Genomic DNA, 24,549 nt, shown 5'->3' with positions numbered 1-24,549 from the left:
AGACATTTCTCCAAAGAAGACATACAGATGGCTAGCAAACACATGAAAAGATGGTCAACATCACTCATTATCAGAAAAATGCAAATCAAAACCACAGTGAGGTACCATGTCTCACTGGTCAGAATGGCTGCCATCAAAATGTCTGCTGCTGCTGCTGCTAAGTCACTTCAGTCGTGTCCGACTCTGTGCGACCCCATAGAGGGCAGCCCACCAGGCTCCCCTGTCCCTGGGATTCTCCAGGCAAACGTCTACAAACAATAAAGGCTGGAGAGGATATGGAGAAAAGGGAACTCTCTTACACTGTCAGTGGGGATGCAAACTAGTACAGCCACTGTGGAGAACAGTGTGGAGATTCCTTAAAAAAACTGGAGCTAGAACTGCCATACGACCCAGAAATCCCACTGCTGGGCATACACACTGAGGAAACCAGAGTCAAAAGAGACAAATGTACCCCAACATTCATTGCAGCACTGTTTGCAATAGCTCAGACATGGAAGCAACCTGGATATCCATCAGCAGACAAATGGATAAGGAAGTTGCGGTACATACACACAATGGAATATTACTCAGCTATAAAAAAGAATGCATTTGAGTCAGTTCTAACAAGTGGATGAAACTGGAGCCTATTGTAAACACTAAAGAAAAACACTAATATATTAATGCATATATATGAAATTTAGAAAGATGGTAATGACAACGCTATGTGCATGACAGCAAAAGAGACAAAGATATAAAGAACAGACTTCTGGACTCTGTGGGAGAAGGTGAGGGTGGGATGATCTGAGAGAATAACATTGAAAAGTGTATTACCATATGTGAAATAGATGACCAGTCCAAGTTCGATGCATGAAACAGGGCACTCAAAGCCAGTGCACTGGGACGACCCAGAGGGATGGGATGTGGAGGGAGGTGGGAGGGGGTTTGGGGCACGGGGGGACACATGGACGGGGGGACAGCATGGCTGATTCATGTCAATGTATGGCAAAACCCACAACATTGTAAAGTAATTAGCTCCAATTAAAATTAATTGAAAAAGAAAGCCAAGAAACTTGTGGGTAAAACATTTTTCAGAGAGAAATATTTAAACAGACCCTGGGCAAATACTACTTTTACTTCACAGTGATTTTGTTTAAAAAAATCTGGCTTCTTACCCCAAGGAAACTTCATACATACAGATATAAGAACCCTTGAATCTTTGTTAATACTAACACCACAGAAAAGACTTTCAATAAGGGAACTTTTTGTCTTAAGGGCTGCTGCTGCTGCATTGCTTCAGTTGTGTCTGACTGTGCGACCCCATAGATTGCAGCCCACCAGGCTCCGCCGTCCCTGGGATTCTCCAGGCAATTAAAGAGATTTTACATAGGACAAGGGTAGATAAATGGACACTCTCTTGCCATCAATATGGATTCCAAGCTCATCAGAAGAGGCCAGCTTGGAAATAGGTCTATGCAGTTTCCCCCAGTTCCAAGAGCTGTCCTCTGACTATGCCTGAGTTGCAGATAGCTTGTGACTCCCTGGAGAGTCTACTGACTTCTACCTCTGACTCTCCTTTTATAGGGGGAGAGAGTGGACAACACAATCTAGAGGACATGCTTTCTCTCAGATCCAAGGCATTGGAGAGATTCCTAAATCTATACCCATAAACACAAGATTCTGAGGCCATTAACACTATCAGATACTGTCGTAGATTAAAAAAAAAATACATTTGTGCCTGGGTAGGTATTTGCAATGGCTACCAATATTGTAATGTTTTCTTTCCCTTGGCTGGGATATATTCTACAAAAATAAGAATGGAAGTTGCTCTCTGCACTTCATAGTAGCTTTGGAAGGACCAGGGCTCCAGGTCTGCTTTACAACTCATGAGCTGCCTCAGCAACAGAGTAGACCTTCCTTTCCCTGAAAGAACACTGTGCCTGAAATGTCCTGTAACAAACACCCAATTCACCAGAGCAGGTGCAGAGAGTCATTTTGTGAATCCATCAGCTTATTTGAGAACATTACTTTACTGTGGGGGCTTCCCAGGTGACTCTGATGAATGAGGTGATTCATCTACCAATACAGAGACTTGAGTTTGATCCTTGGTTCAGGGAGATCCCCTGGTGTAGGAAATGGCAACTCACTCCAGTATTTTGCCTGGGAAATCCCATGGACAGAGAGGATCCTGGTAGGCTATGGTCCATTGTTGTTTAGTTGCTCAGCTGTGTCCGACTCTTTGTGACCCCATGGACTGCAGCATGCCAGGCTTCTCTGTACATCACCATCTCCCAGAACTTGCTCAAACTCATGTCCATTGAGCCAGTGATGCCATCCAACCACCTCGTCCTCTGTCGTCCCCTTCTCCTCCTGCCTTCAATCTTTCCCAGCATCAGGGTCTTTTCTAAGGATTCAGCTCTTCACCATCAGGTGGCCAAAGTACTGGAGCTTCAGCTTCAGCATCAGTCCTTCCAATGAATAGTCAGGATTGATTTCCTTTAGGATGGACTAATTTGATCTCTTTGCAGTCCAAGGGACCCTTAAGAGTCTTATCCAACACCACAGTTCAAAAGCATCAATTCTTCAGCATTCAGCCTTCTTTATGGTCCAGCTCTTACATATATACATGACTATTGGGAAAAAACCATCACTTTGACTCTATGGACCTTTGTCCGCAAAGTAATGTCTCTGCTTTTTAATATGCTATCTAGGTTTCTCATAGCTTTTCTTCCAAGGAGCAAGTGTCTTTTAACTTCATGGCTGCAGTCACCATCTGCAGTGATTTTGGAGCCCAAGAAAATAAGTCTGTCACTTGTCCATAGGATCGCAAAGAGTTCGACAAGATTGAGCAACTGAACACACACACACACACACACACACACACACACACACACACACACACCTTACTGTGAAGGAAATATGGTATAAAAATGCCTTTTTAAAGGTTATTCACATAAAATATTGGCTACCAACTGAGTAAAAGAAAAACATTACATGTTGGTAGAGACTACAAATACCACCCCTCCAAAATTGAGTTTTTTCTTTTTCTTTTTTAAAAAAAATTATTTATTTTAATTGGAGGCTAATTACTTTACAATATTGTATTGGTTCTGCCATACATCAACATGAATCCGCCACGTGTTCCCCATCCTGAACCCCCCTCCCACCTCCCTCCCTGTACCATCTCTCCGGGTCATCCCAGTGCACCAGCCCCAAGGATCCTGTATCGAACCTGGATTGGCGATTCATTTCTTATATGATATTATACATGTTTCCATGCCATTCCCCCAAATCATCCCACTCTCTCTCCCACAGAGTCCAAAAGACTGTTCTATACATCTGTGTCTCTTTTGCTGTCTCGCATACAGGGTTATCATTACCATCTTTCTAAATTCCACATATATGCGTTAGTATACTGTATTGGCATTTTTCTTTCTGGCTTACTTCACTCTGTATAATAGGCTCCAGTTTAATCCACCTCATTAGAACTGAGTCAAATGTATTCTTTTTAATGGCTGAGTAATACTCCATTGTATATATGTACCATAGCTTTCTTATCCACTCATCTGCTGATGGACATCTAGGTTGATTCCATGTCCTGGTTATTATAAACAGTGCTGCGATGAACATTGGGGTACATATGTCTCTTTCTATTCTGGTTTCCTCGGTGTGTATGCCCAGCAGTGGGATTGCTGGGTCATAAGGTAATTCTATTTCCAGTTGTTTTAAGGAATCTCCACACTGTTCTCCATAGTGGCTGTACTAGTTTGCATTCCCACCAACAGTGTAAGAGGGTTCCCTTTCCTCCACACCCTCTCCAGCATTTATTGCTTGTAGACTTTTGGATAGCAGCCATTCTGACTGACATGAAATGGTACCTCACTGTGGTTTTGATTTGCATTTCTCTGATAATGAGTGATGTTGAGCATCTTTTCATGTGTTTGTTAGCCATCTGTATGTCTTCTTTGGAGAAATGTCTATTTAGTTATTTGGCCCATTTTTTGATTGGGTCATTTATTTTTCTGGTATTGAGCTGCAAGAGTTGCTTGTATATTTTTATGATTAGTTCTTTGTCAGTTGCTTCATTTGCTATTATTTTCTCCCATTCTGAAGGCTGTCTTTTCACCTTGCTTATAGTTTCCTTTGTTGTGCAGAAGCTTTTAATTTTAATTAGGTCCCATTTGCTTATTTTTGCTTTTATTTCCAATATTCTGGGAGGTGGGTCATAGAGGATCCTGCTGTGATTTATGTCGGGGAGTGTTTTGCCTATGTTCTCCTCTAAGAGTTTTTATAGTTTCTGGTCTTATGTTTAGATCTTTAATCCATTTTGAGTTTATTTTTGTGTATGGTGTTAGAAAGTGTTCTAGTTTCATTCTTTTACAAGTGGTTGACCAGTTTTACCAGCACCACTTGTTAAAGAGATTGTCTTTTCTCCAATATATATTCTTGCCTCCTTTGTCAAAGATAAGCTGTCCATAGGTGTGTGGATTTATCTCTGGGCTTTATATTTTGTTCCATTGATCTATATTTCTGTCTTTATGCCAGTACCATACTGTCTTGATGACTGTGGCTTTGTAGTAGAGCCTGAAGTCAGGCAGGTTGATTCCTCCTGTTCCATTCTTCTTTCTCAAGATTGCTTTAGCTATTCAAGTTATTTTGTATTTCTACAATAGTATCTGATGGAGTCAGTAACCTCGAATTCTTATGTTTGTGGGTACAGATTTAGGAATCTCTCCTGCACCTTCCTCCTGAGAGAGTGTCCTCTGGATTGGATTGTCCACTCATTAGATTGTCCACTCTCTTCCCCTATAAAAGGAGAATCAGAGGCAGAAGTCGGTGGACTTTTCAGCAAGTCACAAGATGTCTGCATCTCAGGAGTGGTCGGAGGACAGCTCTTAGAAGATAGAGGATCTTGTACTGATCAGATTTCCAAGCTAGCCTCTTCTGGCGAGTGTGGAATCCATATTGAAGGCCAGAGAGTGTTTGTGTGTCTACTTTTGCCTTTTGTAAAATCTCTTTAATTTAGCAAACAGTAGATGTCACCTAATTGAAAGTTATACTCTTTGGTGCTGGTATTAAGAAAGATTAAGGCAGTTCTATTTCCAGCTTTTAAAGGAATCTCCACACTGTTCTCCATAGTGGCTGTACTAGTTTGTATTCCCACCAACAGTGTAAGAGGGTTCCCTTTTCTCCACATCCTCTCCAGCATTTATTGCTTGTAGACTTTTGGATCGCAGCCATTCTGACTGGTGTGAAATGGTGCCTCAAGAATACATTTGAATCAGTTCTAATGAGGTGGATGAAACTGGAGCCTATTATACAGACTGAAGTAAGCCAGAAAGAAAAACACCAATACAGTATACTAACACATATATATGAAATTTAGAAAGATGGTAATGATAACCCTATATGCGAGACAGCAAAAGAGACACAGATGTATAGAACAGTCTTTTGGACTCTGTGGGAGAAGGAGAGGGTGGGATGATTTGGGAGAATGGCATGGAATCATGTATAATATCATATATGAAACAAATTGACAGTCCAGGTTTGATGCATGATACAGGATGCTTGGGGCTGGTGCACTGGGACGACCCAGAGGGATGGTACAGGGAAGGAGGAGGGAGGGGGGTTCAGGATGGGGAACACGTGTATATCTGTGGTGGATTCATGTTGATGTATGGCAAAACCAGTACAATATTGTAAAGTAATTAACCTCAAATTAAAATAAATATATTTATATTAAAAATACAGTAAATTAAAAAATACAGTGAATAAAAAGCACCAAGTGAAAAGGTAAAAAAAAAAAGATTAAAAGTTTTGTATATTTATGTGTATGAAGTTTTCTTGGGGATAATAAGCTAATTTTTTAGAAACAAGATCAGTATGAAGTGGCAGTGGTATTTGTCTGGGCCCTGAGGTTTTTCATTTACAATAATATCTGATGGTGCCAGTAGCCTCAAATTCTTGTGTTTGTGAGTACAGATTTAGGAATCTCTCCAATACCTTGGATTTGAGAGAGACCATGTCCTCTGGATTGGGTTGTCTGCTGATTGGGTTGTCTACTGATTTGGTTATCCACTCTCTTCCCCTATAAAAGAAGAGTCAGAGGCAGAAGTCAGTGGACTTTCCAGGGAGCCACAGCCTGACTGCATCTCAAGAGTGGTCAGAGGACAACTCCTAGAACTGGAGGAACCTCCACTGACCAGATTTCCGAGTTGGCCTCTTCTGGTGAGTGATGGCAAGAGAGTGTCTGTCTACTTTTGTCTTTTGTAAAATCTTTCTGTATGAGGTAGATGTAGTGTTTGCCTAGGCTCTGTTTAAATAGTTCTCTTGAAAAAAATGTTTTACCCACAAGGTATTTGGTCTTTTTCTCTTCAAAACTTCACTTCTCTGCTTCAAATGCCATCAATTTGACCTTTCCCAATCTCTTCATCATTAATACTTGTCATTAATATTTTTCTTTCTTATTTCTCTTCCCCCATGTCTCCATCTTTCTCTTTCTGTTACTGTGTTGTCCTTGAACTTTACTGTACCTAACACTCTAGTAAACATTCTTTTGTCTATGATCCCCTTTCTCACATCGATTCAAATAAACTGGGGCAATGATTTTCTTAAGTGAAATTTTGAATCGTGGATTTTAGTCCACAACTTGGCATATAATAGATGCTCTATAAATGGGAGGATCAAGTGCCTTTTCCCTCCAAACCGTGGCATCTTAGATGTTGAGAGGGGTAATATTAATAATTATGGCGGGACTACAGAAATGAAATGATATTTGTATTTCCTCCTTTAAAAATATCTTCTGAAGATGGCAATGATGACCCTGTATGCAGGACAGCAAAAAAGACACAGATGTGTATAGCGGACTTTTGGACTCAGAGGGAGAGGGAGAGGGTGTGATGATTTGGGAGAATGGCATTGAAACATGTATAATATCATGTAAGAATCGAAATGCCAGTCTATGTCTGATGCAGGATATGACACGCTTGGGGCTGACGCGCGGGGATGACCCAGAGAGATGTTGTGGGGAGGGGGGTGGGAGGGGGGCTCATGTTTGGGAACGCATGTACACCTGTGGTGGAAAAAAAAAATCTTCTGAGGAAAGAAGTGTTAGGTGTAAAAGAAAGGATACCCTGATTAGGTTTACATTTTAAGTAGATTGTGGTGATCAGATTCTTACATGGATTAACAGAGAAAGGAGTTGAAATCCTACTGAAAGTTGATTGATAACAACATCCTCTTGATCATTGTACAACTGAAGTTGATTTTCTGAGAAAACTTCAGAGTGTTTTTGGGAGTTTGAATAGTTTCTTTCAAAAAAATATATTCGAGCTCCTTCTAAGAGCAAAGTGACTAAGTGAACAGTGACTAATTGTAAACCTGAAGTTGATTGTACAACTGAAGTTGATTTTCTGAGAAAACTTCAGAGAGTGTTTTTGGGAGTTTGAATAGTTTCTTTCAAAAAAATATATTCGAGTTCCTTCTAAGAGCAAAGTGACTAAGTGAACAGTGACTAATTGTAAACCATTGAGTATCCAACTTACTGAGAAAATCAACACAAAATGAAGAGCTGATAAAACACGCATTTCAAAATTGGAAACTAATAGAGAAAATGCATTGTTAATTTGATGACTGGGTCTGGAAAGGTCACTCATGGAAATGGTGTTTTGCAGGAAGGCAGAAGCGTGCCTAGAGGCCATAGCAGCATCGCTGGGTCCCCGTGGAGGTGCTCCTAGAGGCATTTTCCTGGGGTAGCAGAGGTTCTCACCACAGAGCCAGGACATGTCTGGTCTGCATTCATCCCTGAGATCTCTCTCATCTCCCTCAGCTATGGGAAATCAGGCTGAAGCAACCGACTCCGTGATGGAGAAAACCTGGAAATCTGTCCCTATGAGAAGGCAAAAGAAAGAGGCTGAACAAATCCGTAAACTTTTCATTGGCGGCTTGAGCTTTCAAACCACAGAAGAGAGTCTGAGGAAGTACTACCAGCAGTGGGGAGAACTCACAGACTGTGTGGTCCTGAGGGACTTTGCCAGTCAAAGATCAAGAGGATGTGGTTTTGTCACCTTTTCATCCATGACCGAAGTGGATGCTGCCATGGCGGCCAGACCCCATTCCATTGACGGCAGAGTGCTTGAACCCAGACGTGCTGTCCCAAGAGAGGCATCTGGGCAGCGAGGGGCCCACTGGGCCCTGAAGAAGCTGTTCGTTGGTGGAATTAAGGAGGATACCGAGGAGCATCATCTTAGAGAGTACTTTGAGAAATATGGAAAAATCGATGCCATTGAGATCATTACTGATAGGCAGTCAGGCAAGAAAAGAGGCTTTGGATTTGTGACTTTTGATGACTATGATCCCGTGGATAAGATAGTGTTGCAGAAATGCCATGCCATCAATGGTCATCATGCAGAAGTCGGGAAGGCTTTGTCAATATGGGAAATGCAGCAAGTCCAAGGTTCTAGAAGTAGAAACAGAGACCCTTTCGATTTTAGTGTTTCTTCTAGTGGGGGTGGAAATTTTGGACGAGGGCCAGGAACTAAGTTTAGAAGAGAAGCTGATGGGTATGGAGATGGCCCCAGATCTAGGGATGGCTGTCATGGGTATGGAGGAGGACCTGGAGGTGGGAATTTTGGAGGTTACCCTTGTTATGGAGGAGGAGGTGGAGAATATGGTGGTGGAGGCTCTGGGTTTGGCAGCTGTGGTGGGTTCTCTGGAGGTGGTTATGACAATTTTGGAAATTATGACCAGCAACCTTCTAACTATGGTCCAATGAGAAATGGAAACTTTGGCATTGGCAGGAACAAGGCAGTCCCATATGGTGGAGGAAATTATGGCCCAGGAGGCAGTGGAGGACGTGGGGGTTATGGAGGGAGAAGTGGATATTGAGCTTCTTCCTGTTTGTCCTGGGCTTCAGTCTCTAAATAGCAGAGGATGAGAGCCCAGATAAACAGTTTCAGGCTTTTGAATTAAGGATATTAAGGAAACTCTTATCTCAGTCATGAATAAATAGATAGTGATGTGGCAGAAGACAACAGAACAGGTCCAGAGAGGTGGATTGGAAGGCTGTATAAAAAGACACTTGTGAATTTTATGCAAGTGGATTTGAAAACTTTGATGAAATAGATTTTTTCTTTTAGTAAAAGACAAGTTACTTGTCCTCTTCCTGGAGGGGTAAAAGAAAATAATTCTATATCACAATGAAATTATATTTAAACTTAGAAGGCTTTCTACCAAGAAAAAAATGCCTTGGAGACAGTTTCTCAGCTTCTTCCTGTTTCTTTGTTGTTGTGGTTTTTGTAAGATTGTAGAAGCATTCCTTCTTTGATAACATTAAATTTGCAAGTTTCAGGTGACATGAGAAAACTTTGTAAAGATTTTATTCAAGTTTTGAAAAGCTATTAGCCAGAAGTATGTTGTTATAAGAAATAATGTTATTCATTAAATTTAAGAGTATGGAAGCAGTTGTAGATTTTTTATTTAATAAAATAATTCTAAAAGAAAAACTATAGTTTGTCTGCTTTCATTTATAGCTTTTTGTACTTAAAATTTTTACCTTGTAATATTTGTTTTTACTTTCAAGAGATATTGACATGTAGTACTATATATTTTGAAAATGTGTAGCATAATGGTATGACATCTGTATCATGCAGTGATTACCACAATAATATTATTTAACATCTATCATCTCAAATAGTATTAAAAAGATAAAGAAAAAAAGATTTTTGTGTGTGTGATGAGAATTCTTAAGATTACTCTCTGAATATCTTTTCTAGATATCAACAGCAGTGCTAACTGTACTGACCACAAGTCCATGCGCTGTAAGCACAGTGAGGCCAAATAATACCGAAATGTGGGAGTTTGTAGCAGAGAAAGATTGATTGCAGAGGCATGCAAGGAGATGGGTGGCTCATGCCTTAACCCCCCAAACTCCCTGAAAGCTTTCAGCAAAGCCCTTTTCTAGGAAAGGTGAGGGAGGGCCATGGTAAGTTGTTGCAAACTTCTTGTTGTCAGATCTTAACATCAGGGTCACATTCAGGTAATGATTTTCTTGTAAAGTGAAAGTGTTAGTCACTCGGTCGTGTCTGACTCTTTGCGACCCCATGGACTGTAGCCTACCAGGCTCCTCTATCCATGGAATTCTCCAGGTAAGAATACTGGAGTGGGTAGCCATTTCCTTCTCCAGGGGTTCTTGTAAATTGCTACCAAACAAATGTTATTCTCTGTTCTGACAAGAAAGGATAAGGTCCCAAGTCACAGCTTTCACCCTCCGAGGTCCATGTCGTGGCTAAGAGGTGGAGTTCCCTGCAGGGGCCTGTTACCCTGCCCAAGAACCTTTGTCCAGCACTCAGTCTGGATCCTCCTACCAGTAACCAGGCCAGGCTGAAGAGGAAGATCTCTGCTGGCAGCTTCCTCAGGGCCAAGGAAGGAGCCAGTCACCCAGGACCCAGCTGGCCCTCAGGTTCCTTGGTCCTCCCACACAGTAGGGGCCGTGTCCCCTGGCCGGCAACCCATGCAGAATGCTGTTGCCAGTAGGTCACAAAAGCCATGGGATGGGGAGAGGTCCTCTTCCATCTCAAGACTGTATTAGAGGCCGCTGAGTGCAGCCCTTAGCCTGGAGCTGCTGCTCAGTGCCGTTACTTGCCCCACCCTGTTGCCAAGCAACGGTTAAGGTGGGGCCATTAGTGGTCCTGCTCAGTCATTGGTTGGCGCCACAGTGGGCCCTTCCCCCAAGCAAATGGATGTCAATGGGTGACTCTTGGCTCATTCAGCCAAGAGTTGGTGGAGTGTGGTCATGAGGTGGAGAGTGAGGTAACAGGCAGAGCTTGGCCTTCTCCCAGGGGCACTCCAGCTCACCCAGCCTTTGGCCAGCTGGTGAGCTGGGGGTGGGGAGGTGCCCAGGGATCAGACTGGGGCCTGTGTCCTGCAGAGCTCTAGAGCCCTCACTGACCTTGGCCCAGGCCTTGAGGTAGCGGTGAACCTCTCCCCCATCCTTGTCTCTGTGGCCCGCACCATTTGGGTGGCCTGAGGAGCCTGAGGATTTGTTCTGCCTTAGATATACAGATACTTCTTACAAGGTACAGGAAAGAAATTCTGGGCACTGTGTTCTTCCGGAAAAAGGAAGTAGTAGGAGGAGATGCAACAAAGAATGCTCTGAAAAGTTCTTAGTTATGAGATACCTTTCACTAGGATAGAGGAGAGGCTGGAAAAATAGAGGCTGTGTATGTTTAATGATGGAAGAAATGGTTAGATTCAATAGCTTTTGTATTAGTCGGAGGCAGAAAACCTATGGGTTGCTGTTAATCTGAGAGAAAACCTATGTGTGAGTCTTGATGACAATCCAGTTATACACAGACACTCTAAAAGAGAGTAGATTCCACTGACAAATAGAGGTAAAGCAATTTTGGTTGTTTTTTGATATCTGAATGAATATTTGATATAATAGTAAGTTTGATGTAATGCACTCAGATATTATAAGTTATATATAATATTTAAACATTTTGTTGTTCAAAATCCTAAAAATGTGATAAAGACTCATGAGATAAAACCTAAGAATGTTTATTTCCCTTGGAACTCAACTTATTCTTTAAACTTTTCAAAGAGTTTTTATCAGTTCTTATAAGAACAATGTAGTACTTTGGGGCAAAGATGCAGCCTAGGAGCCCAGCACTGGAGGCCAAGATGGAGAAGTTCTCCATGGCCACCATGAACTTGCCCTTGGTGCTGTGGCAGACACGGGGAGGAAGGTGACCCAGACACTGAGGAGCACCAGCATGCTGAAGGTCAGGAACTTGGCTTCTCTGAAGGTGTCAGGCAGGTTCCTGGCCAGGAAAGCCAAGGACAAGGTCCTCAGGGCTAAGGAGACCAGGTAGCCCAGGACACAGTAGAAGGCAGTGACCAAGCCCTGTTGGACATGATGAGGAGCTCCTTGGGCTCAGAGTGAGTGTCCATCTCAAGAAAAGGGGGAGAGACTCCCAGCCAGACTCTACAGATAATCACGTGGATCCAGGAGCACACGGGAAAGACATAGCAGCTCCCGTTACCAGCAATTGCCTCATGGCTCTTCCTGGTTTCCTGGCCTTGAATGCCAAGATCACAGTCACAATTTTGGCCAAAACAGTGGCCACAGCCACAGTGAACACAGCTCCAAATGTGGTCTGTCGGTGGACGCAGGTGGCTGTGTGGGGACTACTGAGGAAGAGTAAGGAGCAGAGGAAGCACAGGAGGAGGGAGGTGAACAAGTCAGTGACATCCCCAGAAAATCATCAAAGCTCAGGAAGGTCAAGTACTTGGGGAGGGAGGCAGTGATTTCTCTCACTGTTTGGATACTCTTAGGCTGGGCACTGGATACAGAGCATTAGGCTGCTCTGCATCTGGGGAAAAAGCAAAGACTTGGTGTTTCAGTTTCAGAAATTCTTCATTTTTGGCCTGTTTTTTTTAAACATGATCATCTTTGTTGTCACTGTATAGACAGACTGCCTATGATGTAATACTCAGATACAAGATTAAGATTCTGTATTCATAACATAGGAAGAATGCTTTCAGCTACAGGTAAGACAAGACACAGTCAGCCTGGAGCCTGAATCTTCAGCATATGGTGGGTCTAGGCTGGCTCAGTGATGTCACCAAGGATGTGGATTCTTAATCTTGTGAATTTATTTCCCCAGGTATCCATTCTCTCTTCTTAGGGCCAAAAACTGCTCCTGGCCTCTCTCTCTGTCCTTTCAGAGACAAGCTTGGTACCCGCAAACACATGTATGTTTTATTGTGGGTTCTCAAGTCCCATGTTCTTTATTTCTCTCTTGTTTTAAACACTGCTTTGATGTTGCAAATCCTTCAGTAAGTTCATGAGCAAGAGAAGTCTATTTTAAAGTTAGCTTATTCATACCTACCTATTTATCTGCCAAGTGATGGAAACCTAATGAATCTTACCGTTAAGATGATTGGAATTGTGCAGTATTGATGGAAGAATTCAAGTCATTCAATATTGTTTATATTTTAGCAAATAAAAGCACTATAACCCTTCTATACTTTATATTTTATGATTTGTTGGCGATACAGAAGTCTTCAAGTTTCTATCTCATGTAACAGCTACTTTTAAGGTCTCCAGGTTGTGATTTAGATTAGAATGTTGTGTCTTTTTCTTTTTTACATGTTTCTCTCCAGGATGGAGAAGATCCCCTGGAGGAGGCAATCCACTCCATTATTTTTGCCTGAAGAATCCCATGGACAGAGAAGGCTGGCAGGCTACAGTCCATGGGGTCGCAAATAATCAGACACGACTGAAGTGGCTTAGCATTCATGCACAGGCTTAGCCTAATGTTCTGCGCTGAGTATAATTCTGGTATCAAGCACTCAGCATTAAACTTTTTAATGTGTCACAATGAAAAAGAACTTTGTTCTTTATCCCACATTTCCCTTCTTTTGTCATATCTTTTTTTTTCTACCATGTTTCATCAAAAATGTTCTCAAAATATTTTTTTCTAATGACACACTTTCTTTGTTATCTTTCTTTACAAGGGCTTCCCAGACAGCTCTAGTGGTAAAGAACCTGCCTGCCAATGCGGGAGACATAAGAGACTCGGGTTTGATTCCTGGGTTGGGAAGATCCCCTGGAGAAAGGAATGGCAACCCACTCCAGTATTCTTGCCTTGGGAAATCCTATGCACAGGGAAGCCTGGTGCACTGCAGTCCATGGGGTCACAAAGAGTTGGACACGACTGAGCCTGCACGCACATCTTTCTTTACAAACTTAAAAAAGATTGGAGTATAATTGCTTTACAATGTTGTGTTAGTTTCTTCTGTACAATGAAGTGAATCAGATATATATATATCTCCCCTCCCTCTTGAGCGTCCCTCCCACCCGTCTAAGTCATCACAGAGCACCAAGCTGAGCTCCCTGTGCTATACAGCAGCTTCCTCTGCCATGCTTAATTGCTCAGTGTTGTCCGACCCTTTGCAACCCCATGCTGTGTACCCTTCCAGGCTCTTCTGTCCATGGGGATTCTCCAGGCAAGAATACTGTAGTGGGTTGCCATGCCCTGCTCCAGGGGATCTTCCCAACCCAGGGATACAACCCAGGTCTGCTGCATTGTGGACTTATTCTTTATCAGCTGAGCCACTAGGGAAGCCCAAGAATACTGGAGTGGGTAGCCTATTCCTTCTCCAGGGGGTCTTTCCAACACAGGAATCGAACCAGGGTCTACCGCATTGCAGGCGGATTCTTTACCAGCTGAGTTACCAGAGAAGCCACAGCAGCTTCCTACTAGCTATCTGTTTTACACACTATAGTGTATATATGTCATTTCTACTATCCCACCTTCTCACTCTCCCCTTCGTTCTTCCCCCACTGTGTTCACACGTCCGTTCTCTGTATCTGTGTCTCTATTCCTGCTCTGCAAATCAGACAACACTGAGTGACTGGGCATGGCAAATCAGTGACATTTTTCTAGATCCCACATATATTCATTAATATATGATGTTTGTTTTTCTCTTTCTGACATATTTGTCTTTCTCTTTCTTCACTCAGTATGACAGACTCTAGGTCCATCTCAGTTCAGTTCAGTTCAGTCACCCAGTTGTGTCTGACTCTTTGCGACCCCATGGACTGCAGCATGCCAGGCCTCCCTATCTATCACCAACTCCCGGAGTTTACTCAAACTCCTGTCCATTGAGTTGGTGATTTTATCTGAGCATCTCATCCTCTGTCGTCCCCATCTACATTGCTACAAATGACCCAGTTTTGTTCCCTTTTATGTCTCAGGAATATTCCATTGTGCCACATCACCTTTATCCACTCATCTGTCAATGGACATTTAGGCTCCTTCCATGTCCTGGCTATTGTAGTGATGCAATGAGCATCGGGGTACATGTGTCTTTTTGAATTTCTGATTTTCTCAGGGTATACACCCAAGAGTGGGATTGTTAGGTCATGTGGTAGTTCTATGCTTAGATTTTTTTAAGGAGCTGGTATAATGGTCTCTATGGGTGTTAAATTTCATCAAATGCCTTTTCTGCATTTATTGAGGTGATCATGTGATTTTTATCATTTGTTTTGATAATGTGGTGGATCACACTGAATGATTTGTGAATGGTTTGCATCTTCAGAATAAGTCCTAATGGTGGCCCAGAGGTTAAAGTGTCTGTCCACGATTCGGGATACCAGGGTTCAATCCCTGGGTAGGGAAGATCCCCTGGAGAAGGAAATGGCAACCCACTCCAGTACTCTTGCCTGGAGAATCCCATGGACAGAGGAGGCTACAGTCCACGGGGTCGCAAAGAGTCGTACACACGACTGAGCAACTTCACTTTCACTTTCATCCTCTTTTTAGTATATTGTTGAATGTGATTTAAAAATCTCTTCAATTCCAGTGCTGTGAGAGATAGGATATCTTCTTTGGATTATCCACTGGTTGGATTAATCACTCTCTCCATAAAAGGGGGATCAGAAAAATGTTTTTCAGCAAATCACAGACTGCCTGCATCTGAGTAGTGAGTGGGTCAGAGACAATTTCCAAAATGGGAGAAGCCACACCAATGAGTGTTCCAAGCCAGCCTCTTCTGGTGAGTGAGAAGTCCATATTGATGTCAAAAGTGGCCATTTGTATCTTTCTTTTCCTTTTGTAAAATCACTTTGTTAGCAAATGGTAATTGTTAACACAGAAGATATTTTTTGAAGGTTATTTCCTTGGGATTAATGTTTGTTAAGACATATTTAAGATTTTGTATATTTTTGTATATAAGGTTTTCTTAGAATAATAGACAAAATGTGTTTTCCTTCTTGACCAAAGTTACTAGGAAGTGGAAATACCTTTTGACTTTAGAGTGTTTAAACTGTTCTCTGCTCTGGAAAATTCTTTACACATAATGTATTTGGTCTTTTCTTCTTTTTTTAAAATTCAGTCCTTTGCTCAAATATGTCCTTAGTTCTCTAATCTCATCACTCATCACTACAGTTAATTTCTTTCTCTGTTTATTCCTTGTGACCTCTCTTCCTCCATCCCATCTGCTTTTTCTCTCTGTCTCTTGAGTTGGTCTTATTGTTTATCACAGCACCAAATCATACCCAACACTGCATTAAATGCTCATCGCTCTATTAATGTTTTCCTCTTACCAAGATTAAAATAAACTGGAGAAGTGAAATTGTTTGACATTCTGAGTCAGGAGTTTGATTACACAGCTTGATATATAATAAGTGGTCTATAAATCAGAGGATCTAATAATTTCCCTGGGTTTCCCAGGTGGCTCAGTAGTTAAGATTCTGCCTGCCAAGCAGGAGACATGGGTTCAATCTCTGGGTCAGGAAAATCTTCTGGCATAATAAATGGCAACCCACTCCAGTATTCTTGCCTGGAAAACACCATGGACAGAGGAGCGTGGCAGGTTACAGTCTATGGGGTCACAAAGAGTCAGACATGACTTAGGGACTAAACAGAAGCAGCAGCAGCAATCTCCCCACCAAATTGGGACATTTTGACTCATAAAAGGAGTAGTATTAATAATTATGGCATGACAAAAAGAATGAAATGAGGCTTGTTTTTCCTGAAAAAATCTTCTGAGGAGAGAAATGAGAGATTTGTGAGGAACTGGGCACTTATTAGGTTTACAGTTTAAAAAGATTATTGTGAGTAGAGTCTTAAAATGGATTACAGGCATAGAGAGTCTAAAATCTTAGTGACAATTTATTGCAGTTTACCACAAAAGAGATTATGTCATTTTATTCTTTGTAGTTGGGTAAATTTATTTGAAAAATTTAGAAAGTTTTTTTTCAGTTGAGTTTGCAGAATTTCTTTCAAAAAAGATATCTGAACACCTTCAAAGAGCAAAGCAAGAAGTATTAAACATTAAAGTTCCCATTATTAATCTCATTATTGAGTATCCAACTTAGTAAGAAAATCTACACACACACAAAATAGTAGTACATAAGATTTGAAAATGGAAAAATTCACTCAGTGGAAATGGTATTATGATGAAAATTGAAAGATACTCAAGAATTATTTGAAAAGCTGCAACTTTTAGGTGGATTCAGAAAGGGAAAGTGAAAGTGTTAGTCACTCAGTCATGTCCGACTCCTTGTGAACCCTTGGACTGTAGCTGCCAGGCTCCCCTGTCCATGAAATTCTCCAGGCATGAATACTGAAGTGGGTAGCTGTTCCCTTCTCTGGGGGATCTTCCCTGCCCAGGGATTGAATCTGGTCTCCCACATTGCAGGCAGATTCTTTACCTACTGAGCCACACCAACAAGTGTTCCAAGCCAGCCCCTTCTGGTGAGTGAGGAATCCATATTGATGTCGAGTGATCCTTTGTACCTTTTTTCCCCCCTTTTGTAAAATCACTTTAAGTTATCCAGCGAAGCCCTCAAAAAGGAAAATGGAGGGTTAACTGATAGAAGCATGGAGTGGCAGGGAATCCAGAATGACACTCAGTGGCATAGGATATCAATACCAAAAAGTGAGTTTAGGGGACACTGAGATATGGGTGATGTATTTGGAAAACTAATTGGTTCAACTTGGGACCTGCTCAGTGAGAGTTGAGTCACAAATATTATGACTGATGTGGTGGGTGGGCAGATGGATATTTGGGTCTTGAGGCTGAAGCCAGATGGATGAATCTGTGAGCATTTCTAGTTCATGAATGGTATCTGAAGCCAGGGAAATGGAGGGGATTGCCTGGAAAAAGGTGAAGATGTAGAACAGATGTGAGAACAGAACCAACTTCTAAGAACCAACTTCTAAGAACCATCGATCGTTAAATGAGATAGGGGAGAGAGGATTAGGAGGAGGGGAGGAAGAGAGTCAGGGAGTAAAAATGGTTATTTATAGTGGGAAAAAGGAGCTTGGTGATGAGAGTATGGTTCAGAGGAATACTTGAGTCAAGAAGGGAGTTGGGGGTAGAAGTGAAGATGTAATGTCTTGGGATTCAAAGAACCCTGTGATCTCTTTGTCTAAATATTGGTGGATTTAGGGGTATCACCATGTGTGTGGTTGACAGTGACAGAGATTGGAAGGTGAAAACATCGTCTAAAAGGATGGTGGAGGGGCAAGTCTGGAATTGGTACTGGGTGATGAACTGGAACTTTCTATCCTTGAGTTCCATCTGGCTGATGCCCCAGGATTCACTTCTCCATGTCTGGTGCCTGTACTAGCAGGGTTGGCATCAATTGGGAAGCCAGAAATCACGTTGTGGGTCTCTCCCTGGATTCACTTGGGTTTAGATCCAGAAATCAGAGTTATAACAACCTTGTGAATGCCTGTGATACAGAAAGTAATTTGCAATTCATCTCAGCAGAGAGAGAGGAGGGTGGTTATCCAAATGCTATGAGAACATTCTCCATGACTGGCAGTCATTTCATTCCCTCCTCCCCCTTTTAAATCATCTTCTCTTTTTATTCAAAGTAAAATTTCATTTTGCTTTCAAAGGACAAGCTCAAAAGTAATATGATGCCTCAGTTATTGGAGAAGAAAAGACAATACTATTTAGACAAGTCAGAGCAGAGCCACTGTGATGAAACTCCACTTCCTATAAGGCTGACCAGCTACATTTCCTAGAGACCAGTCACAAGGATAACCTCACATCCTGGCAATGTGGTCAGACACCGTCAATGCTAGGGGACCTTGGGAAAGCCCCCAGCAAGTCTGTGCATTCAGGAGACTGCAGGGTCTTCAGGCCTACAGCCCAGTAGGAGAACCTTTCAGGACCATGGACAGCGCAAATGTTTCCAGGCTCTTTGCCCAGCTTAGTGTGGGTGAATCCCTGGGCCGTGTTGGTGCCTGATCTCTGCACACCAGCCCTGAGTCCATCCTTGCCCATTCTTCAGATAGGACAGAGCTGGACCCAGGATTGGGGCTCTTCCTCCCACACACCCTCTGCAGACAACCAATAACAGATAGAGATATTCATCAGCAGTCTTGGAAAGTGAAGAGAGCAAGGAAGAGATTGGCTATGGCCTGGAGGGCAGACAGGCTTGCCAGGGAGGCAGAGAGAGCCAGGAGTCCTGAGAGCTAGATTAAAAAATAGGAGAAAATGTCCTGGAGACACTGAGTGATGTGTGGCCCGTGGGAAGTAGTTTATGGTGGGGGGTGGGAGGGGAAGGGACATCCCTCCATGATACTTGCGTCCTTGAATGTCAGCCCTGTTTCTTGATCTGAATTGAGATACTTTGTTATATTAACACTGTACTCTGTTAAACCCTTTTGTTTGACAAATGTGGGAGGAGGAAATGTTTCTGTGGGTAAGAGGTTGGGTTTCATGTGACAAGAAAAAAAATTTTTGCTTGTCCTTGTGCACCTCAACTTCTATTTACTGTGATTTTAAAAATTGAATTTTATATTAAATTCTACAGAGATTATCTAGCCTGAAGGATTATTTAGTGTTTTATACGTTTTCTTACATTGCTTACACTCAAGGAAGAAATGCCTACCCTAAAGAGATTTTATATATATATATATAAATTTCATTGAAGTATAGTTGATCCACAATGTTGTGCTAATTTATGATGTATGACAAAGTGATTCATTTACACATATATATTAACATTCTTTTTCATTATGGTTTATTACAGGCTATCAAATATAGTTCCCTGTGCTATACAGTAAGACCTTGTTTATCCATCCTATATGTACTAGTTTGCATCTGTGCTGTGCTGTGGTTAGTCACTCAGTCCTGTTTGACTCTTTGTGATCCCATGCATTGTAGCCTGCCAGGCCTTCTGTCTATGGGGATTCCCCAGGCAAGAATACTGGAGTGGGTTGCCATGCCCTCCTCCAGGGGATCTTCCCAAACCGGGGATCTAACCTAGGTCTCCCACATTGCAGGCAGATTCTTTACCATGTGAGCTACCAGGGATGCCAAAGCTCCCAATCCATCCCTCCCCTTCTCTGTCCCCCTTGGCAACCACAGATCTCTTCTCTAAGTTTGTGGCTGTGTTTCTGTTCCCCAGATAAGTTCATCTGTGTAATTTTTTCACTTTCACATATAAGTGATATCATGTGGTATTTGTGTTTTTAAAGAGATGATATTTTTAATGTCAATTATCTCTGTAGAAATCTTGTTTTATTCAGCTTGCTTTTACATCTCATTTTAATGTAAGCTACTTCCTTTTTTCATTTTGTGCGAAACACTAGATCAAACGTAAGACATTTTAATGTAAAGTTAATTAGCACTTATGCATCCTGTTACATCCTTATCTGTTGCCTGAAAATTTGTGGCTATTTTTTAAAATTAGATTTAACGTTAGATTATTAAGAAGGAACATATTCTCTAAAAACATTTGATGTGGAAAATGACTTGCCAGCAGACTTATTATTTTGCCCTGAAATAGGTCTGGAGTCATTGCAATTTTTCCACCTCACAGCGTGGGACCTTCATAATTTTGTAATTATTTAACAAACAATTATTCAATAAACAATTCATTTTACTTAGAAACAACTTATTCAATAAAACAAGCACTAAAAGAAATTGAGACTCCATTCTTTTTTATTTTATTTTATTTTTTATTTTTGCCTGTGCTGGGTCTTCATTACTGGGTGTGGGCTTCCTATAGTTGTGGTGAGCAGGAGCTACTTTCTAATTGTGGCTCAACGGCTTCTTATTGCAGTGCCTTCTCTTGTTGGGGAGAACACACTTGAGGGTGTGCAGGTTTCAGGTTTCACTTGGTCTTAGTAGATGTGGGTTGTGGGTTTGGGCTCTTGAGCGCTGGCTCAGTTGCAGTACACGAGTTCAGATGCCCCACAGCATTGTGGGATCTTTCCAGACCAGGAATTGAACTGGTGTCCCAGGCATTGAAAGGCAGATTCTTAACCACTGCACCACCAGGGAAGCCCTAGACTCCATTCTTGAAGAACAGATGCACAGAATTTCTTGCTTTCTCGCTTTCTCATCCAGCAAAGAGGCAGCAAGCTGAAAACAACCTGGTGCTCTGGAAAGCTGGCCTGGATGGCTCCAGTGCACCTTCCATCCTCCTCTGGGCTCCTGCATCAAGACCTCCTGCTCTGGTGATGCTTCCTGCTAATGCAGCAGCTGCCTTTACAGCAATCATGTGGATACTTGGAGGGGATGAACCTACCTTAGGTACCAGTTCTGCCTCTGGCCAGGGCAGAAACTGCCATTATGGGCATGTGTGTGAGTTCATGTGCTTGGAAAGGAGAACAACCAGCTTATGTGGTGTTGGTCCGACCCCTATGGCCCTGACCGAAATGCCCTCTAGGGGAAGAGTGGTATCAGCTTAGATTTGCAGCCCCAAACTCTTGAGTTCCAGCCATGCCCCCAACCAAAGCAAGGATGGCCATTACACCTGGGAGGAGCCCAACCTCCTTAGGTTTCCTGTTCCAGCCCTGGGTGCCCTGACTCAGAAACTGTTTGTTCATTGTTGTTGTTCAGTCACTCAGTTGGGTATGACTCTCTGTGACCCCATGGACTGCAATACTCCAGGACCCAATCCTGGGTCCAGCTCTGCCCCATCTGAAGAATGGGCAAGGATGGGCTCAGGGCTGGTGTGCAGAGATCAGGCACCAACACGGCCCAGGGATTCACCCACACTAAGCTGGGCAAAGAGCCTGGAAACATTTGCGCTGTCCATGGTCTTGAAAGGTTCTCCTACTGGGCTGTAGGCCTGAAGACTCTGCAGTCTCCTGAATGCACAGACTTGCTGGGGGCTTTCCCAAGGTCCCCTAGCATTGACGGTGTCTGACCACATTGCCAGGATGTGAGGTTATCCTTGTGACTGGTCTCTAGGAAATGTAGCTGGTCAGCCTTATAGGAAGTGGAGTTTCATCACAGTGGCTCTGCTCTGACTTGTCTAAATAATTTTGTCTTTTCTTCTCCTGAGGCATCATATTACTTTTGAGCTTGTCCTTTGAAAGCAAAATGAAATTTTACTTTGAATAAAAAAAGAAGATGATTAAATAAGGGGAGGGGGGAATGAAATGACTGCCAGTCATGGAGAATGTTCTCATAGCATTTGGATAGCCACCCTCCTCTCTCCCTGCAGAAATGAGTCTCAAATTACATTGTGCCTCACAGACATTCAGAGGGTTGTTACAACTCTGATTTCTGGATCTAAACCCAAGTGAATCCAGGGAGAGACACACAATGTGATTTCTGGCTTCCCAACTGATGCCAGTGCCACCAGTATAGGCACCACATACCAAGAACTGAATCCTGGCACATCAATCAGATAGGACTCAGAGACAGAAAGCTCCAGGTATTTACCTGAGAGAAGTGAGAACACGTGGCCACACATACACGCAAATATTATATGAAAATGATCATAGCATCTTTATTTATAGTGGAAAAATGGAAATAACTCAAATATACATCGAAAGGGGCATGGATAAACATATTGTGATATGCAATAGTGTGAAATGCTACTCAGCAATAAAAGGAACAGACTGACAACATATGCATGAAATGGATGAATTCCAAAGTCATCATCAAGATGAGTGAAACATGGCAGGCACCAAGAGGTCATACTGTATGATTCCATGTATATGGACTTAAAGAATTGATAGAATTAACCTGTTGCTATAGAAATCAGAATAATTGTTTCTGGGGTGGAAGACTGGGGACAAATGATTGGAAGGATTTATATGGGAACTTTCAGGAGTAATGCAAATACTCCATATCTTGACTTGGCTGATGTAGTTAATAGATATACATGCAGGAGGAAGAGGGTTCAATTTCTGGGTTGGAAAGATTCCTGGGGAAGAAAATAGCAACCGACTCCAGTATTCTTGACTGGGAAATCCCATGGACAGAGGATCCTGCTGGACTAAGTCCATGTGGTCACAAATGAGTTAGAGACAACAGACTGACTAAACAAAAACAGCATATACATGTATATATATTTGCAAACTTACCAAGTTTAAGATCTACATGTCTCTGTGTAAAATATCTTAATTGAAAGCATAGAGCACTGTAACACTATGCAAAATATTCAACCAAACCATACATTCTGTGAGCGATTCTACTGTAGGATGAAGCAGTTCTCCTGGGTGCTTGAGTCACATGGCTGATTCTTTCTCCAGGGTGGTTGGGAGGATGACATGGAACTGTTTGTCATTTTCAGACTGAAGTATTGCTTCTTCTTTCCCCCGTAAATTGGATGATTTTTCCATCTCCATGTGCAAATTTATGGGAGAAACAGAAAGAGAAATAATGCTGAAATATTCCTGAAAGTAATTATTAACATCATTTGTTGGGAATTTCTTGACAAAAAGATGAGGTTCATATTGAAGCATGGGATCCCAGGGAAAGTCTGAGTGTTTTTCTTCCAGGCTTAATGTACTTACCTTTGTTTTTTGCATCTGAGAAAATTGAAGATATGAAAGTAATCATAAGATGATGAAGTCTGGCCCACTTATCTCAGCCATGAGGAGACTGATGTCAATATCACACCAAAGTTAATTTCAAAAGTAGGATTGAAACCAAGGTCATACTCCTACATCTCACCTAAATCCATCCTATTTATCCCTTCATTCATTTTCCTTCATCATTATCAAGTAAAGGAAGAAAAGTATTTTGTAATGTCTATCAGTTTCTTTAAGTACTATTTTGCCTGTGCCAACAGTCCTTAAATAACATCTTTTGTAAAAAACACCAATGTTCTACAAAATGTAAAGACATTTTCTACAGGAAAAAAAAATCCTGGCACAAGTCCCAAGTTCTGTGGCTTCTTTGAAAGTTTACAAAGCATAAGCATGGTTAAAGCTCAGAGGATACCAGCATTGAAACATCTGTTTGGCAACTTTGTGGAATTCATGAACTAGTATAACTTAGTTATGATATAACGTATCAAGAAAGTTTCATTGATGTTTCTGTAACTCCAAGGTTTGGACTCAGCTTGCTGCTGCTGTTGTTTAGTTGCTAAGTCCTGTCCTACTCTTTTGCGACCTGATGGACTATAGCCTGCCAGGCTCCTCTGTCCATGGGATTTTTCAGGAAAGAATACTGGAGTGGGTTGCCATTTCCTTCTCTAGGGGATCTTCCTGACCCTGGATCAAACCCATGTGTCCTACATTGTTAGATAGGTTCTTTACCACTGAGCCACCGGGGAAGCTCTTGGACTCAGAAACCAATAATTCCAGAAAAGTAAAATCATTCACTGTGCAGATCATATGTGGTAAGTATGCTATTGCCCCACCCTAGAGATGCTCAGAGTCAGATATTGCACAGTAAGCTGAGACAGAGACACTAACAGATTCCTGTACCAAGAGTCAACGTGTGGTCTCATCACACTATTGGGTGAGGGGCAGACCCAACTGCCAGCAGAAGAGAATATTTCAAATTAGGAAACAGCATGGACGAGGACAGGAAATCATCTTACCACATGGGTTTGGATGGTAGAGCTGGAAAGGATGTAGCTGTCAGATTCCGTCTTTTTACTCATACTTCTAAGCCACTTTACATACTCCTCTCTCACCTGGAAAAGATGGTAAATGAAAATCTTGCATTTAAATACATTCTAGATATATGCACAAATGCTACCAGAAATAGTATTTATTTTTCCAATTATATTGCAGATAACCCAAACAGATTGAACTATGAGTCATTGTATGTTAGTGGCTCATGTCTGACTCT

At 42.0% G+C, this 24,549-nt stretch overlaps 1 protein-coding gene across 1 annotated transcript; it reads left to right on the top strand.

The window, feature by feature from the left end:
* The first annotated feature begins 7,839 nt into the window (after nt 1-7,839).
* On the top strand, nt 7,840-8,862 carry LOC120863254 (heterogeneous nuclear ribonucleoproteins A2/B1-like). Its single transcript, XM_040239356.1, has one exon. The coding sequence runs from the start codon at nt 7,840-7,842 to the stop codon at nt 8,860-8,862; it is 1,023 nt and encodes a 340-aa protein (XP_040095290.1).
* The last annotated feature ends 15,687 nt before the right edge of the window (nt 8,863-24,549 follow it).

Source organism: Oryx dammah, unplaced genomic scaffold (assembly GCF_014754425.2).
Source record: "Oryx dammah isolate SB20612 unplaced genomic scaffold, SCBI_Odam_1.1 HiC_scaffold_5, whole genome shotgun sequence".
Classification (NCBI taxonomy): Eukaryota; Metazoa; Chordata; class Mammalia; order Artiodactyla; family Bovidae; genus Oryx; species Oryx dammah.
This window is presented reverse-complemented; position numbering and strand designations above follow the sequence as displayed.

Excerpts from the sequence above, each read along its gene's own strand:
- LOC120863254 (XM_040239356.1), top strand. The coding sequence starts at position 7,840 with ATGGAGAAAACCTGGAAATCTGTCCCTATGAGAAGGCAAAAGAAAGAG.